The sequence below is a fragment of the Tachyglossus aculeatus genome, chromosome 2, assembly GCF_015852505.1.
Source record: "Tachyglossus aculeatus isolate mTacAcu1 chromosome 2, mTacAcu1.pri, whole genome shotgun sequence".
In the NCBI taxonomy this organism is placed as follows: domain Eukaryota; kingdom Metazoa; phylum Chordata; class Mammalia; order Monotremata; family Tachyglossidae; genus Tachyglossus; species Tachyglossus aculeatus.
Window position 1 is genome coordinate 51,350,815 of NC_052067.1, and position 15,000 is coordinate 51,365,814.

Below are 15,000 nucleotides of genomic sequence, written 5' to 3' on the forward strand. Positions count from 1 at the left end.
CACAGAAACCTTTCAGGGAGGAGGAGGGGGGAGAGGAGGAGGAGGAAGAAGAGAGGAAGAGGAAGAAAAGGAGGGGGGGAAGAGGAGGAGGAGGAAGGAAAGGAGGAGGAGGGGGAGAGGAGGAGGAAGGAAAGGAGGAGGAGGAGAGGGAGAGGGGGAGAGGGGGAGAGGAGGAGGAAGGAAAGGAGGAGAAGGAGGTGGGGGAGAGGAGGAGGGGGAGAGGAGGAGGAAGGAAAGGAGGAGAAGAAGGGCGGAGAGGAGGAGGAAGGAGAGGAGGAGGAGGAGGGGGGAGAGGAGGAGGAAGGAAAGGAGGAGGAGGAGGAGGGGGGGAGGAGGAAGGAAAGGAGGAGGAGGAGGAGGGGGGGAGGAGGAAGGAAAGGAGGAGAAGGAGGAGGGGAAAGAGGAGGAGGAGGGGGCAGCAGCAGCAGTAGGAGCCAAGACCCCCTCCTCCTCGCCCAGCCCAGCTTAGCTCTCCCCTTTCCCTCCCCCTCCTCCCCCTCCTCCTCCTGTCCCCTTCTGCACACGCCAGTCAGGGAGAACCCCTTGGCTCTGTGAAAAGCAGCAGCAGCATTAGCAGCCAGCAGCAGGAGCAGGAGGACCAGGAGGAGGAGGAGGAGGGAGAGGACGTGCTAGACTTCCAGCCCACTCCAGGGGACGATGGTCGGCTTGCCCGGGGTCAGGGGTCTGGCTCATCTGGAGTGGCTCAGCTGGCCCGGAATCACCGTCAGCGTCTGGCTGCTGCTGCTCAGCAACCTGGGCGTCCACATGGCTCTGGCTTCCTCCTTCCTGACAGGTAGGGGCTGTCCTCCCCAAACCCAGGCTCCTCAACCCCATCCTTCACCCCCCAGCCTGTTCCTCACCCCCCATTGGATTGGATTGCTTCTCATTCCCAGATCCTGGGCTGGTTCCCTCCTTCATCCCCCCAAAGGTCCTCCCGGAGCTGGGTACCTGGAGAGGAGGGGAGGGCTGGACTGGCCAGGATTGGGCACCGTGAGAAGGGAAAGGGGCAGGGAGCCGAGCTCACCCCCCCAATCTGCAAAACTGCTTGGCACGGGTGGAAAACCCAGAGCCCGGGTGGTTCTCAGGGTGATCTGGGAGCAGGCAAGGTAGAGAGAGTTGGGAATACCAGCCCTTCTCACCTGAAGCCTGGGAGCACCTCTCCATCCACCACGCAATTCCCGACTCACTACTAGACAATCTGCTGAAGGTTTTCCCCATTTTCCACCGAACCTGCAGGATTCCAAAATTCATCCTGGGCTCTGTCCCCTCTCCCCCTCCCCCCCGACGCCTCACCTTGAATTTAAAGAAAATATATATTTTTTAAAAAGGATAATGATCGTAGGGTGTAATTACATGTTTTCAGACAGGTGAAGATACATGCTTTTTTTTCTGAAGTACATACTTTGCTGACACCTGGTGTGTAAAGGAAAATGTTGTCAATTTCTAGTAAAAGCAAAAAGTGTTATATTTCAAAAAGTGATTCAAACACTAGATTATATGTGGCTGATCAGAACAAGGCCCATTTGCATAGATCTTTAATGTTTCCTTCGTTTTGAAAGCGGTCTGGTGGGATGCCTGATCTTGGAAGATCACAAAAGATGTGAGTTGAAAATGCCGGCACAGCTATAGAATTATTTAGTTTCTTATAAAATGCTTAATATTGCACTAAAGTAGTGCAGTGATATGACACACAAAGAGAGCTACTTTCATTTGTGTAAGAATGAAAAGGCCAGTCATTTACAGAATTTTCTTTGGATCTCATGAAAATTTGCTCTTTTGGAAATGGAATTGTTTCTGGGTGTCTGATTTTGATTCCTTTAGTTGTTTAAAGCCAACCAGTTAAGAAATAAATAGCAAGGGTGCCTGTACTTTCCGGGAAGAAATTATTACCGAGTATCTGTACCTGGAAATTTTAGACCATTAAATTAAAAAAAATGTTTTATTTCTGCTCCAGGATCAGTTGCAAAATGTGAGAATGAAGGGGAAGTTCTACAGATCCCGTTTATCACAGACAACCCGTGTATCATGTGCATCTGCCTGGTAAGTTTGGATTTCAGATACTCACAGCACTTGGGTCCTTGGTGGTAGGAGTTGAATGAGGAGGGGATAGTCCATGCAGTCAGATCATGTAAGGTGATTTCTGAGGTTTGCTGCTTAAAAAGAAAAATTCCATTCCTCAGTCTGGTGAATCATATTTTTGACCTTGAGCTCTCAGAAGTAATCTTCTGGTTGATTGATTTTGTAAGCTTTTTGGACAATTATATGTTACAGGGTGAGTGCCCGTAACTGGTCACAGGTGCTTTCAGTCACTGATGCCCCAAGGTGGATCTTTCTCCATTGTTACTTCTTAGAAGCTGAGGTTGAAAAAGAAGACCAAGTCTTTGGGAGGGGAGAGTGGTTGAAAAAAATACCGGGCAGAATGAAAGATATGAGCAGAAAATTTTCCAGAATTGTTAGACTTTCTAAGTCCCTTGTCCCAAGGACAAGACTCTATATTTTTCTAGCTTTGGTGGTGATTGACAGTTTGGAAGTTCAATGTAGAGGATTTTAAAGGACGGCCCAGCTGTAGTTCAAACATCAATTTTCGTTTTGAATCGTCTTTCAGTTCTGCCATTTAGCCCATTGAATGCTTACAGTCTAGAGTCATGAAGTAGAGAGGCTGAATGAAAATGAAGGAAACGTAGAGAAACAAGAGTTTCCGTATGGTAGGCTCCAAGAGAAATAACGGTTCCTAAGTAGGGGGGAGGGTCTCTTGATTTTTTAAGTACTGCCTTATGATCTAATCATGGTTAACAAACCAAATTAAAGTGCCCCAGAAGTTCACAAAACCTGGCAGGAAAGGCATAAAGGTGATTAATTGCAAGTGATTAATTACTACTGTTTAGTGCAGGGGGGTTCCAGGTTTAAATGGAGAAAGTAATGGGATTCTTATCAGTTTCAGCCTGCAGGCTTTTGTGTTTACACTGTGAAGCAGAGGTTGTCAAGAAAAAGGCAGGGCTAGCATGCAGAAATGATAAATGGGCGAAGGTGAATGTGTCTATCAGCTGGATCCTGGGATTAAGTAAATCAATAGGTACAGAAGTGGAAAATTTATTACCATCCCCAGGATTTTAAATGTTGCCACCAATTTTAACAGGGTAGAGCACTGTTTAGACTGCATTTGGGGGAGCCCCATTGCCAGATAAATTTTATTTAATGACCTGTACACAGAACTGGTTGTCAGGAGGTCTTAATCCTGATTCTTCCCCTGATTTACTGGCTGAGCCCGCAAGAGGCTAAACAAGTCTATTTTGAAAAAACAAAACTGTGGACTCCATGTAGAGCATTTCATCAAGGCTGCGTGTTTACCTCCTCCTTTTTGCGGAAGGAAAGGGGGATTTGCAACCGGCTCTTTTGTTGTGTGTTAGCGTGCGAAGATTGGCATCCGCTGTGGTTCTGCGGACAGTTTTCTTGGGAGATTGAACCCTTGGGGATGGTTCCTGATTGGCCTAGGAGCCGCCAGATTGACAGCTTCTGGCCAGGGTAATTCTTCCTATCTACTAAGGATTTTAAGGATTTGTAATTTAATTCTCCAGTCTCCGCGGCAGTCTTGAGTTTTGTTAGACAAAACAGCTCTTGTTGAAACCCTCCAGCTTTGCGCCAAAGGGAAAAGCAGAATCCAGGGTGGCAGCAGCCTGCTGTCGCCAGCCTTGTCTTCTCTGCCGTGATCCAGGTGGGCATCAAGACCAAGGTTGCCCCCTACTTCCATTAGGCCACAAGTCTGCCCTTGGAGCTGCCAGTGTCCCTGAAGTCTAGGGTGGCAGCAGCTGGGTGAGGAAACAGAACTGGGGATGGGGGTGGGATTAGGGGGAAGAAGCAAGCAGTGGCATTTATAGTTCATTGGTAATAATAATAATTAGGGTACTTGTGCTCGTTCGAAGCCCTGGGGTAGATACAAGTTAATTAGGTTGGACACAGTCCCTGTCCCACATGGGGCTCATACTCTTGTCCCCACTTTTCACAGATGAGGTAACTGAGGCCCAGAGAAGTCAAATGACTTTCCCAGGGTCACCCAGCAGGCATGTGCCGGAGCCAGGATTAGAACCCAGGTCCTTCCGACTCCGAGGCCTGTGCTCTCTCCACTAAGCCATGCTCCTTCTCAAGCTGGTTGTGGTGTTTCTGGGGTGAGCTTAATTCGGGCGTGAAAAACTCCCAGCAATCTCTACCGACGTTATCGTGACGCTGCAGGCTGATTGCCCCGTGAATTAAAAATACATTTTTCCCCTGGAAAAATCCATTAAATGTTAACCCTGCCCCATGCGGCCCCAGCCACTGTCCCTCCTCTCTAAATTGGGGGTGAACGATTCTTCAGGGTGAGTGGGAGGTTTTAGTAGAAGTTAATTAGGTAAGGCCTGTGAAAGGCTTGTAGACCCCCAAGGATAATAAAGGATAATAGAAGATGTTTAACTCCAGAGCCTTGTTAATTAAGGCTAAAATGCAGAGTGATGGTATGTACACACCCACAAACACTGCTGTTGGTATTTAACCACTTACCATGTGCCAAAAGCTGTGATAAGCACCAAGTGCAGGATAATTGGAATGGACAAAGTCCCTGGCCCACATGGGCCTCACAGTCCAAGGAAGAACAGATATTTCATCTCTATTTTGGGGATGAAGAAATGGAGGTAGAGAAGGAAAGTGACTTGTCCAAGGTTACATGGCAGGCAAGTGTCAGAGCCGGGATTAGAACCCAGGTCTCCTCAGTCTCTTTTCTGGGCCCTTTCCAGTAGGTCACTTTAGGGGCTGAATAAGGATGATGTATAAAACAGAGCCCCATGTCCAGAACCCCAGAGGGCCTTACCACTGTCCCCTGGCAAGAGCTAGGAGTGAAGAAGCTGACTCCTTCTTTCCCTCTCTTATTCTGATTTGAAGGTGAGGTACATTTTCTTGGGGAGATAGCAAAGTCTAGTGGAAAGAGCACAACTCTAAAAATCAAGAAAATGTGGTTTTTGCCCAAGGTCTGTGCCTGGCTTGCTGTGTGACCTCAGAAAAGTCACCCAACCTCTGTGGGCTTTGTTTTTCTCATTTCTGAAATGGACATAGTAATCTCTGCCTCCGTTTACCTCACTGGGATGCTGCAAGGACAAAGTGAGATCATTGTTGTGAAAGCGCTTTGGGAAAATAAAAGCGCCATAGAAATTCAAGGTGTGATTATTATTTTTACAGCCAAAAATCACTCTTCAATCCACTTCTGCTAGCATGACCTCCTCTCCCCTGCTCCGCCTCCTTTAGGCCTGCTAAGGTGATGTCCAAAGGGTGCTACCTAGGGGTGACTGCACTGTTGGCAGATATGCTGGGTAGGTAAAAATAATAATTGTGGCATTTGTTAAGTGCTTACTGTGTGCCAGGCAATGTACTAAGTGCTGAGGGCAGATACAAGCAAATTGGGTTGGACACAGTTCCTGTCCCACATGAGGCTCACAGTCTCAATCCCCATTTTACAGATGAGGTAACTGAGGCACAGAGAAATTAAGTGACTTGCCCAAGGTCACACAGCAGCTCCTTGGCAGAGCCGGGATTAGAACCCAGGTCCTTCTGAATCCCAGGCCCATGCTCTATCCACTAGGCCATGCTGTTTCTCTAGTCTACACAGTCAGCCCTCTTATTGGTCTCCACCATCCCCCCACCCCAGGCTTCTACCATGGTGTCATTATTATTATTGTTATTATTATTATTAAGGGCCATCCAGTCATTTCCGATTCATAGCGACTCTATGGATGCATTTTCTCCAGAATGTCCTGTCTTCTGCCATAATCTGTAACCTTTCTAGTGGTTCTTCCGTTATCATTGTTATGGTCTCTATCCATCTAGCTGCTGATCTGCCTCTTACACGTTTTCCCTGGACTGTTCCTAGCATTAGTATCTTCTCTAGAGAATTAATACCTTGTCTTAATAATAATAATAATAATAATAGCATTTATTAAGCGCTTACTATGTGCAAAGCACTGTTCTAAGAGCTGGGGAGGTTACAAGGTGATCAGGTTGTCCCACGGGGGGGCTCACAGTCTTCATCCCCATTTTACAGATGAGGTAACTGAGGCACAGAGAAGTTAAGTGACTTGCCCAAAGTCACACAGCTGACAACTGGTGGAGCTGGGATTTGAACCCCTGACCTCTGACTCCAAAGCCCGTGCTCCTTCCACTGAGCCATGCTGCTTCTCATCATTTTCATCATTTTCAGCCTCCTTTCTTGAGAGGTTCAGGACCCTTCCCCCAGAGTCTCTGCTGCACAGTGGGCTTGCATTGGACATGTATGTTTGTATGTGTGTGTGGTTGTGTGTGTACATGCAGACCCCCTCCCGCAAGTCTTGAGTTTCCTTACTTGAATCGAGACAGTTCAACACCGCCTATCCTTCCCCCAACCCGGAGACAAATTGCCCACCATTCAGTTGGTTTTTATAACACTAAAGTTGCGCCTTTCTGTGAAACTAGCGTTCGTTGAGAAACACTCTGGTGTTTTTATGAGGGACACTCCCCTGCCCTAAATTCGTGTGGGAATTGTCTGTACTCTAGGCAAGAGGTGATTAAATTCTGAGGGGCAGTGGTCTTATGGTCGCCGGGTCTTTAAGTCCCCCTGCGATGCCACTGCAGCAAGAATTCTCTTTCTCTTTGCCAGAACTGGAGCCTGGAAAACCAGTACATGTTTGTCTTCCTTGTCAATACCTGTTCTCTCCCACTTAGACAGTGAGTCCCAGGTGGGACAGGGACAGCATCTGACTATTTTGTAACTACTTTATTGCTTAGAATAGCACCGGGCACATAGTAAGTGCTTAAGAGATACCATAATGATAATAATGATTATTATTTGCCTTCCCCTTCTCTGGAGCCACCGCTCGGTATCAAGGATAAAGCTCTCAATTAATGCTGCTGGTGAGAATAAGAACATAAGAGAATATGGTCATTTCAGAATTTCCACTTGGAAAAGAATGAGCAATTTTTCAGGCACTTACTATGTGCCAGGCACTATACTAAGAACAAGGGTAGATACAAGCTAATCAAGTTGGACCCAGTCCATGTCCCATATTGGGAGCACAGTCTCAATCCCCATGTTACAGATGAGGTAACTGAGAAGTTAAGTGACTTGCCCAAGGTCACACAGCAGACAGGTGAGGCTCAGTGGAAAGAGCACGGGCTTGGGAGTCAGAGATCATGGATTTTGATCCCGGCTCTGCCACTTGTCAGCTGTGTGATTTTGGGCAAGTCACTTAACTTCTCTGGGCCTCAGTTCCCTCATCTGTAAAATGGGGATTAAGACTGTGAGCCCCACGTGGGACAACCTGATCACCTTGTATGCTCCCCAGCGCTTAGAACAGTGCTCTGCACATAGTAAGCGCTTAACAAATGCCATTGTTATTGTTATTATTATTAAGCAGCAGAGACTGGATTAGAACCCAGGTCCTCTGACTCTCAGGCCTGTGCTGTATCCACTTAGACCACACAGCTTGACAGACTGAAGTTTTTTTTAATAGTACTTGTTAAGTGCTTACTATGTGCCAAGCACTGTTCTAAACCCTGAGGTAGATACAAGTTAATCAGGTTGGGCACAGTCCCTGTCCCACATGGGGCTCACACTCCTAATCCCCATTTTACAGATGAGGGAACTGAGGCCCAGAGAAGTGAAGGGACTTGCCCAAGGTCACACAGCAGACAAGTGGTGGAGCTGGGATTAGAACCCATGACCTTCTGATTCCCAACCCTGTGCTCTATCCCTTAAGCCACGCTGCTTCTCCGTGTTGGATAAAGTTGGATAAAGACTAGTAGAACCTTATAGAGGATTCATAGAGAATGATAATGATAATAATTATAACAATAATGTTGCTTATTAAGCCCTACTATGTTCCGTGCACTGTGTGTATCTGGGATAGATACAAGATAATCAGGCTGTACACAGTCCAAGCTTACGGTCTAAGTAGGAGGGAGAACAAGGATTGCATCCCTATTTTATGGATGATTTAACAGAGGCACAGAATAGTTGAGTGATTTACCCCAGGTTACTCAGCGGACCAGTAGCAGATCTGCTTCCCATTCCAGGTTACTCAGCAGATCTGGAATGGGAACCCAGGGCCTTAGATTCCCAGGCCTATGTTCTATCCATTTCACCATGTTTCTTTCCTGAGAACTAGAGATTCCCCTTCACCTCCCAGCCCTGGTTCTGTACGTGTTCCTCTGCTCTCACCTCACCTGCTCCACTGTCACCTGCACTGAGTGTTAATCTGCAGCCTTCCATACTTCATTCTGGTATTAAAAACTTCAGTCATACCATCTCTGGACCATCCATTCTAAGATTTTATCTTTGACCCAGGCCTGGGAAAAACCACGTGATGGTTGCCCACCTGGAAACCCATTCATTGAGTTTTTTTTGTCTAATCATCCATGAACGTTTCTGAATGTCATAGGGCATTTCTTTTTTTTTTTTTTTTCCAAACCTGTCACCCTCAAGAGTCATCTGGGTGTTCCTTCATCCTGGCACTTTGGGGTCTCATGAACAACAATTTCATCCTTCCCCAGTCTACATCCTTCATGATCCTGTGAACATCAATCATGTCTTCGGTCTGCATCTTGCCAGACTGAAGGATCCTAATCCTTCCAATCTTTGTAAGCTCTTGGAGGCAGAGATTTGTCTACCAACTTTATTGCTTAGTACAGTGCTCTGCACACAGTAAGCGCTCAATAAATACGATTGAATGAATGAATGAATGTATTCTTTCCCATTCGTTTAGTACAGAGGTCTTGTGGCTTAGTGGAAGGAGCATGGGCTTGGGAGTCAGAGGACATGGGTTCTGATCCCAGCTCTACCACTTGTCTGCTGTGTGACCTTGGGCAAGCTGCTTAACTTCTCTGTGCCTCAGTTACCTCATCTGTAAAAGGGGGATTAAAACTGTAAGCTCCACGTGGGACAACCTGACTACCTTGTATCTACCCCAGAGCATATAACAGTGCTCAGCACATAGTAAGCGCTTAACAAATACCGTCATTATTATTATTATTCATAGTAAGCCCTCAATAAATATCACTGATGTATTGATCGATTGATTCTCCAGCTCTTTATGTCCTTTCTTCGACTTGGTGGCTAGAACTGTATGCAAAATTCCAAGTGCTTTCATTGAGAAGCCATGTGGCCTAGTGGAAAGAACATGGGCTTGGTAGTCAGAGGGCATGGGTTCCAATCCTGACTCTGCCCCTGGTCAGCTGTGTGACCTCTGGCAAGTCACTTATCTTCTCTGTGCCTCATTTTGCTCATCTTTAAAATGGGAATTAAATACCGGTCCTCCTTTCCTCTTAGACCAGGAGCCCCATGTGGGCTCGCCAATCTATCTTAGAATGAATGCTTAGTTCTGTGCTTGGAAAAAAAAAAAGTAAGCACTAAACAAATGCCTCAGTTATCAAAAGCAATCAATCAATCAATGGAATTTATTGAGATTGTACTATGTGCAGAGCACTGTACTAAGCTCTTGGGGGAGTACAATACAACAGAATTAGTAGGCGCGTTCTCTGCCCTTAACGGAATGACAACTTTTGCTTTGTTTTTTCATCTCCTTTCGTCTTGGGACCCTTCTTGTGTGTGGTTCCCATCTCTGTTTCCTTTCTTCCTCAGAACACACTTGTGCCATACATGCTTGAATGCAACCATGTCTATCGGTGCAGCCAAAGATGGTGAAAGATCGTCCCATCTCGGTCCCCATCTGCATGAGGCCTATGTGGGACAGGGACCGTGTCCAATGCGATTATCTCGTATGTCCCCTAGCACTTAGTACTCTGCTTAGCACATTGTAAGCACAGTGTCATTGTCCAGCTGTTCAAGATCCATCACTGTTCTAGGTTGCTCAACGGGGCCAAGGGAAAGACTGGAGACCAAAGTGGATCGTGGAGGAAGTGAGCAAATTGACCAATGTTTCATTACAGATACGAGAGGGAAAGGGAGCGACTGTAAAAGGTGCTTTAGGTTATTTTACCTTCTGCCCTTTCCCAAGTTCTAACGTGTTTTCTTTGAGTCTTTTAGGAGTATCCCAAGTAGTTAACATTCTTCAGTTGCGCCGAAGTCCGAAAGCGCCATACAAACGCAGAACATACTGTGATTTCGCTTGGCCCAGCGGGAGACGTAAACTGCGATTCGTTTTCGGTCTGTAGGTTGAAAGGCTTTGAAAGAGTCTAAGCTGCACTTTGGATGATGAAAATCATCCAATTTACTTGAAGTTGGTCTAGCTTTTTTGGCAGAAAGATAAGTAAAGCTCAAAATAAGCTCATATCTTATTTCATAACATGTACTAAAAAAAAGTCCAACCTCAACTTAAGCCTAAAAAAAAGACATAAAATGTTATAGTCTGGAGGATATAGGTGGCATGGAGACCTGATTACAATTAAGGGGTAAACCTTTGAAAGCCTCCCAAATCAGCATTTCCCGATTTAAGCGTTTGTGCTGGGAAATGTTTCAAAAGAGGAATGAGTTCGCTGCCATGGGGATGGCAGTGATGGTTGGGGACGGCGTGGGGAATCGAGGCAGTTCTCATTTGTTTTTGGCATAAAACCATGTTTCTTGCCAGAAGCCAGCAGGGGCCCAGGCAAAATCTGCTGGTCGGCAAGTGAAGGATCCAGCTTTAAGGTGAAGGACACAAGCACCTGTCCACATGTTTTGTTTTGTTGTCTTGTCTCCCCCTTCTAGACTGTGATCCCGTTGTTGGGTAGGGACCGTCTCTATATGTTGCCAACTTGTACTTCCCAAGCACTTAGTACAGTGCTCTGCACACAGTAAACGCTCAATAAATACGATTGAATGAATGAATGAGTCCGTGAGACTGAGAATGCACAGCCAGAGAGATAGGAGGAAGCCTTTTCTGGCTAACCTCTAATGTCCTCGCCCTATTTTCCCTTGATGATGATGATCAGGCAGAAACTCCTCACCCTGGGCTTCAAGGCTGTCCATCACCTCGCCCCCTCCTACCTCACCTCCCTTCTCTCCTTCTACAGCCCACCTCGCACCCTCCGCTAATCTCCTCACCGTACCTCGCTCTCGCCTGTCCCGCCATCGACCCCCAGCCTACGTCATCCCCCAGGCCTGGAATGCCCTCCCTCTGCCCATGTGCCAAGCTAGCTCTCTTCCTCCCTTCAAGGCCCTACTGAGAGCTCACCTCATCCAGGAGGCCTTCCCAGACTGAGCCCCTTCCTTCCTCTCCCCCTCGTCCCCCTCTCCATCCCCCCCACCTTACCTCCTTCCCTTCCCCATAGCACCTGTATATATGTATATATGTTTGTACATATTTATTACTCTATTTATTTATTTTACTTGTACATATCTATTCTATTTTATTTTGTAGTATGTTTGGTTTTGTCTCCCCCTTTTAGACTGTGAGCCCACTGTTGGGTAGGGACTGTCTCTATATGTTGCCAATTTGTACTTCCCAAGCGCTTAGTACAGTGCTCTGCACACAGTAAGCGCTCAATAAATACGATTGATGAAACATCCAATCTACCAGCACCAAGGGGCAGGTGAGGCGTAGGGGAATCGCCCTTAGTAACAAGGCCCTGGTGAGCCAACCTTTCAGGCAACATTGCCTAGTGGATAGAGCACATGTCTGCGAGTAGTCAGAGGACCTGGGCTCCAATCCTGGCACTGCCACTTGTCTGCTGTGTGACCTGGGTCAAGTCACTTAACTTTCCTGTGCCTCAGTGATCTCATCTGTAAAATGGAGATTAAGACTGTGAGCCCCTTGTGGGATATGGAACAACCTGATTACCTTGTATCTACCCCAGTGCATAGTACATACAGTGCCTGGCACAAAGTAAGCGCTTAACAGATACCATGAAAAAAATAATCAAAGATATTTATTGCACATCTACCATTTACCAAGAACAGTACCAGGCACTTGGAAATGTACCAAAGAAGGAAAACCTGTTCCCTGCTCACTGGGAGTTTACTGTACACTGGAGGGCAGGGAATCTTTCCAACCAATGATTTTGTATCTACTTCAGGACATAGTACAGTGCCTGGCACGTAGTAAGCACTTACCAAATACCAAAAAAAAACCCAACCCTTATCCCAAAGCGAGTAACAGGTCTTCTGTCCTTGAGCTCTGGCCTCTCCTATGACCCCATTTCTTAAAAAGGCAGAAGCAAATAAAGTTGTCACATTTGTGAAAGGTATTCTCTCCATTTCCCTTTGTTTCCCATCCATTCTAGCTCATTCTGAAGTGCTTTTTTTCCCATAACCCCTGAGAAAAATCATGTCATTTCCACAGAAACAGCTAATAGCCAGCAATGCTCTGTAAAAACCACAACTAAGACAGTTCTGTTTTCCTCTCTCCCCGCCTGCACCATCCAAGGTGTCAACTGCCACCAGAAGTGGTGATGATACATCTCTACCTTTTATCGCCGAAATGTAGAGCTGGATAAAGTGGATGAAAGCTCCAAAATCCAGCCCCAACAGTGGAAAGCTAAGAGAAGCCTGAAGGCAGGAGTCAGGAAACTGGAAATCAGAGCTTTGCTTGGCCCGGATTTCTTCAGCACAAAACATCATTCTCTAGTTTGAATTTCCTCTTTTAAACCCAAATGGGCAATGAAGAATTTGACCTTTGCTCATAAAAGCAATGTGCAATTGGGTATTATAAGAAATGGTGTTCCACCAGCCCACCAGCCTGAACCAACCTGAAAACAGAGGGACCTTGTGTGGGTTCATACACTTTTAAAACAGCTCATCACTAACTAATTGCTCCCATCGGCTTTTCAGAGGGTCTTTGCCCACGTTCCCTGATCCCCAGAATTGCCAGTCAGAGATGGGCTAAATCTTTTCTCTTAGCATATTCAGAGCGTGTTCAAAGAGCATGAGAATCCAGTGTTTTGGTGACAAAATATAGTGAAGCCCAGATGAATTTTGGAGAAATAGCACATGCCTGAAAAAAACCACCAAACATATCTTCTGTACCTATTCTTGTTTTAAATAGCACCACTGAATCCTATCCAGCCTCTCTGTGGCCCCCTGGAAGATAATGGATCCCATTGCCCTGTTAGGGACTACGAACACATCCCTTGGGTGAGTTTTGGAGAGTGTAGCTTTTCTCTATCCCAACAACAACAATAATAATAATACTAATAATAATAATAAGGATGGTATTTAAGTGCTTACTATGTGCCAAGCACTGGTCTAAGCACTGATAGCTTAGACCACTGAATGAGGCCCTTACACGTAGTGTTGGCTTTGAAAAGTGACTTGATAGAGAAGTCCCAGGATCCCTTGCAGACATACTGACTCATCACTCCATGTCATACACCAGGCATGAAGGTCCATTTTACTTTATCTAGGTGTCTTCTGAAAATGTAAAAGGATCTTCTCAAAATAGTGGGAGGAACTTGGGGTAAGTCTTCCCTAGGGAACTTGCTTTTTGTGGGTTCATCCTCACTCCTGGACCTTGGGCAAGGGCAGTTAGAACCTGCTGTATGACCTTGGACAAGTCACTTAACCTCTCTGGGCCTCATTTCCTCAACCTCTCTGGGCCTCATTTCCTCATCTGTATAATGGGGATCCAGAACCTGCTCTCCCTCCTCCTCGGCCTTACTTCCCTTGTAGGCCAGAGACTGTGTTTTTGCTTTGTTTTGGGGTTTTGGGGGGTATTTGTAAAGCACTTGCTATGTGCCAGGTACTGTTCTAAGCTCTGGGGAAGATACAAGGTAATCAGGGTGGACACAAATGTCCCACACGGAGTTCACAGTTTTAATCCACATTTGCAAGTGAGGTAACTGGGGCACAGAGAGGTTAAGTGAATTGCCCAAGGTCACACAGCAGACAAGTGGCAGAGCCGGGACTAGAACTTATTAATGATTTGTATATATCTATAATTCTATTTATCTATTTTGATGCTACTGATGCCTGTCTACTTGTTTTGTTTTGTTGTCTGACTCCCCCTCCTAGACTGTGAGCCCGTTGTTGGGTAGGGACCATCTCTATCTGTTGCTGAATTGTACTTTCCAAGCACTTAGTACAGTGCTCTGCACACAGTAAGAGCTCAATAAATACGAGCTCTTGAATGAGTGAGTGAATGAACCTAGGTCTGTTCTCTGTCCACTGAGCCACGCTCCCTCCCAAATGCTGTGTTCAAATGTCTTGTCCATTCTCGAGTGCTCAGTACAATACTGGGCACATAGTAGAGGCTTAACACATATCACAGTTATTATTAGAGTACAAATGTGTATTGCTGAGTCCAACAGAGAGCATGTGTGGTATTGACACAGTTGGGGATTTAGAAGAGTAGGGGGAAGGCACGGTCAGGTGTAAACACAATTCAGAATTTAGATAAAGTTGTGGTATAGTCACTGTGCCAACCCAGTGTGTAGTCAGGGTGAAAGCCTATTTAGGGCCTAGGCATAGCTATGGTTCAGACACAGTTGGCAGTTGAGCTATTCAAATTTGGCTTCTATGCCCTCTGGACTCTAGCTTTGCCAAACTGAAGGAAATGCAATTGGGGAGGGAAACCCTGGACTCTTAAGGGGCAGCTGGATATTTTGTTGCCATTCCTACTTAATTCCTCTGAGCCATCCTGTGCCACTCTTGTCATTCAATCCCTAGACCTCATTTTCTCTTGTTGTCAAACAGTAGATCTAGGGAGGCCGAACTGGGATTGTACAGTCCTGCTAGAAACAGCTATCCGAGTTGGTGCCTTTGGCCTTGGATATTCACTGTGGACCTGAGTTGTCCCTGCAGGGTTGTCTCGTCTTATGCTGTCGATTTGTTCTGACCCATGTAGACAGCATGGACACATCTCTCCCAGAGCACCCCACCTCCATCTACAAACATTCTGGTAGTGTATCCATAGAGTTTTCTTGGTAAAACTACAGAAGTGGTTTACCATTGCCACCTTCCGCGCAGTAAACTGAAATCTCCGCCCTCGACTCTCTCCCATGCCGCTGCTGCCCGGCATGGGTGAGTTTTGACTTCTACCTGTTTGCCTTCCACTCGCTAGCTGCTGCCCAAGC

At 46.3% G+C, this 15,000-nt stretch overlaps 1 protein-coding gene across 1 annotated transcript in view; it reads left to right on the forward strand.

Annotated features, from left to right (window-relative positions):
* The first annotated feature begins 601 nt into the window (after nucleotides 1-601).
* The window catches only part of BMPER (BMP binding endothelial regulator), a 223,944-nt gene continuing 209,545 nt past the window's right edge, over nucleotides 602-15,000 (forward strand). The window contains exons 1-2 of the mRNA XM_038770108.1: nucleotides 602-793; nucleotides 1,955-2,040. Coding sequence (XP_038626036.1) covers nucleotides 658-793; nucleotides 1,955-2,040 — 222 coding nt within the window. The 5' untranslated portion in view covers nucleotides 602-657. The remainder of the gene's footprint in view (nucleotides 794-1,954; nucleotides 2,041-15,000) is intronic.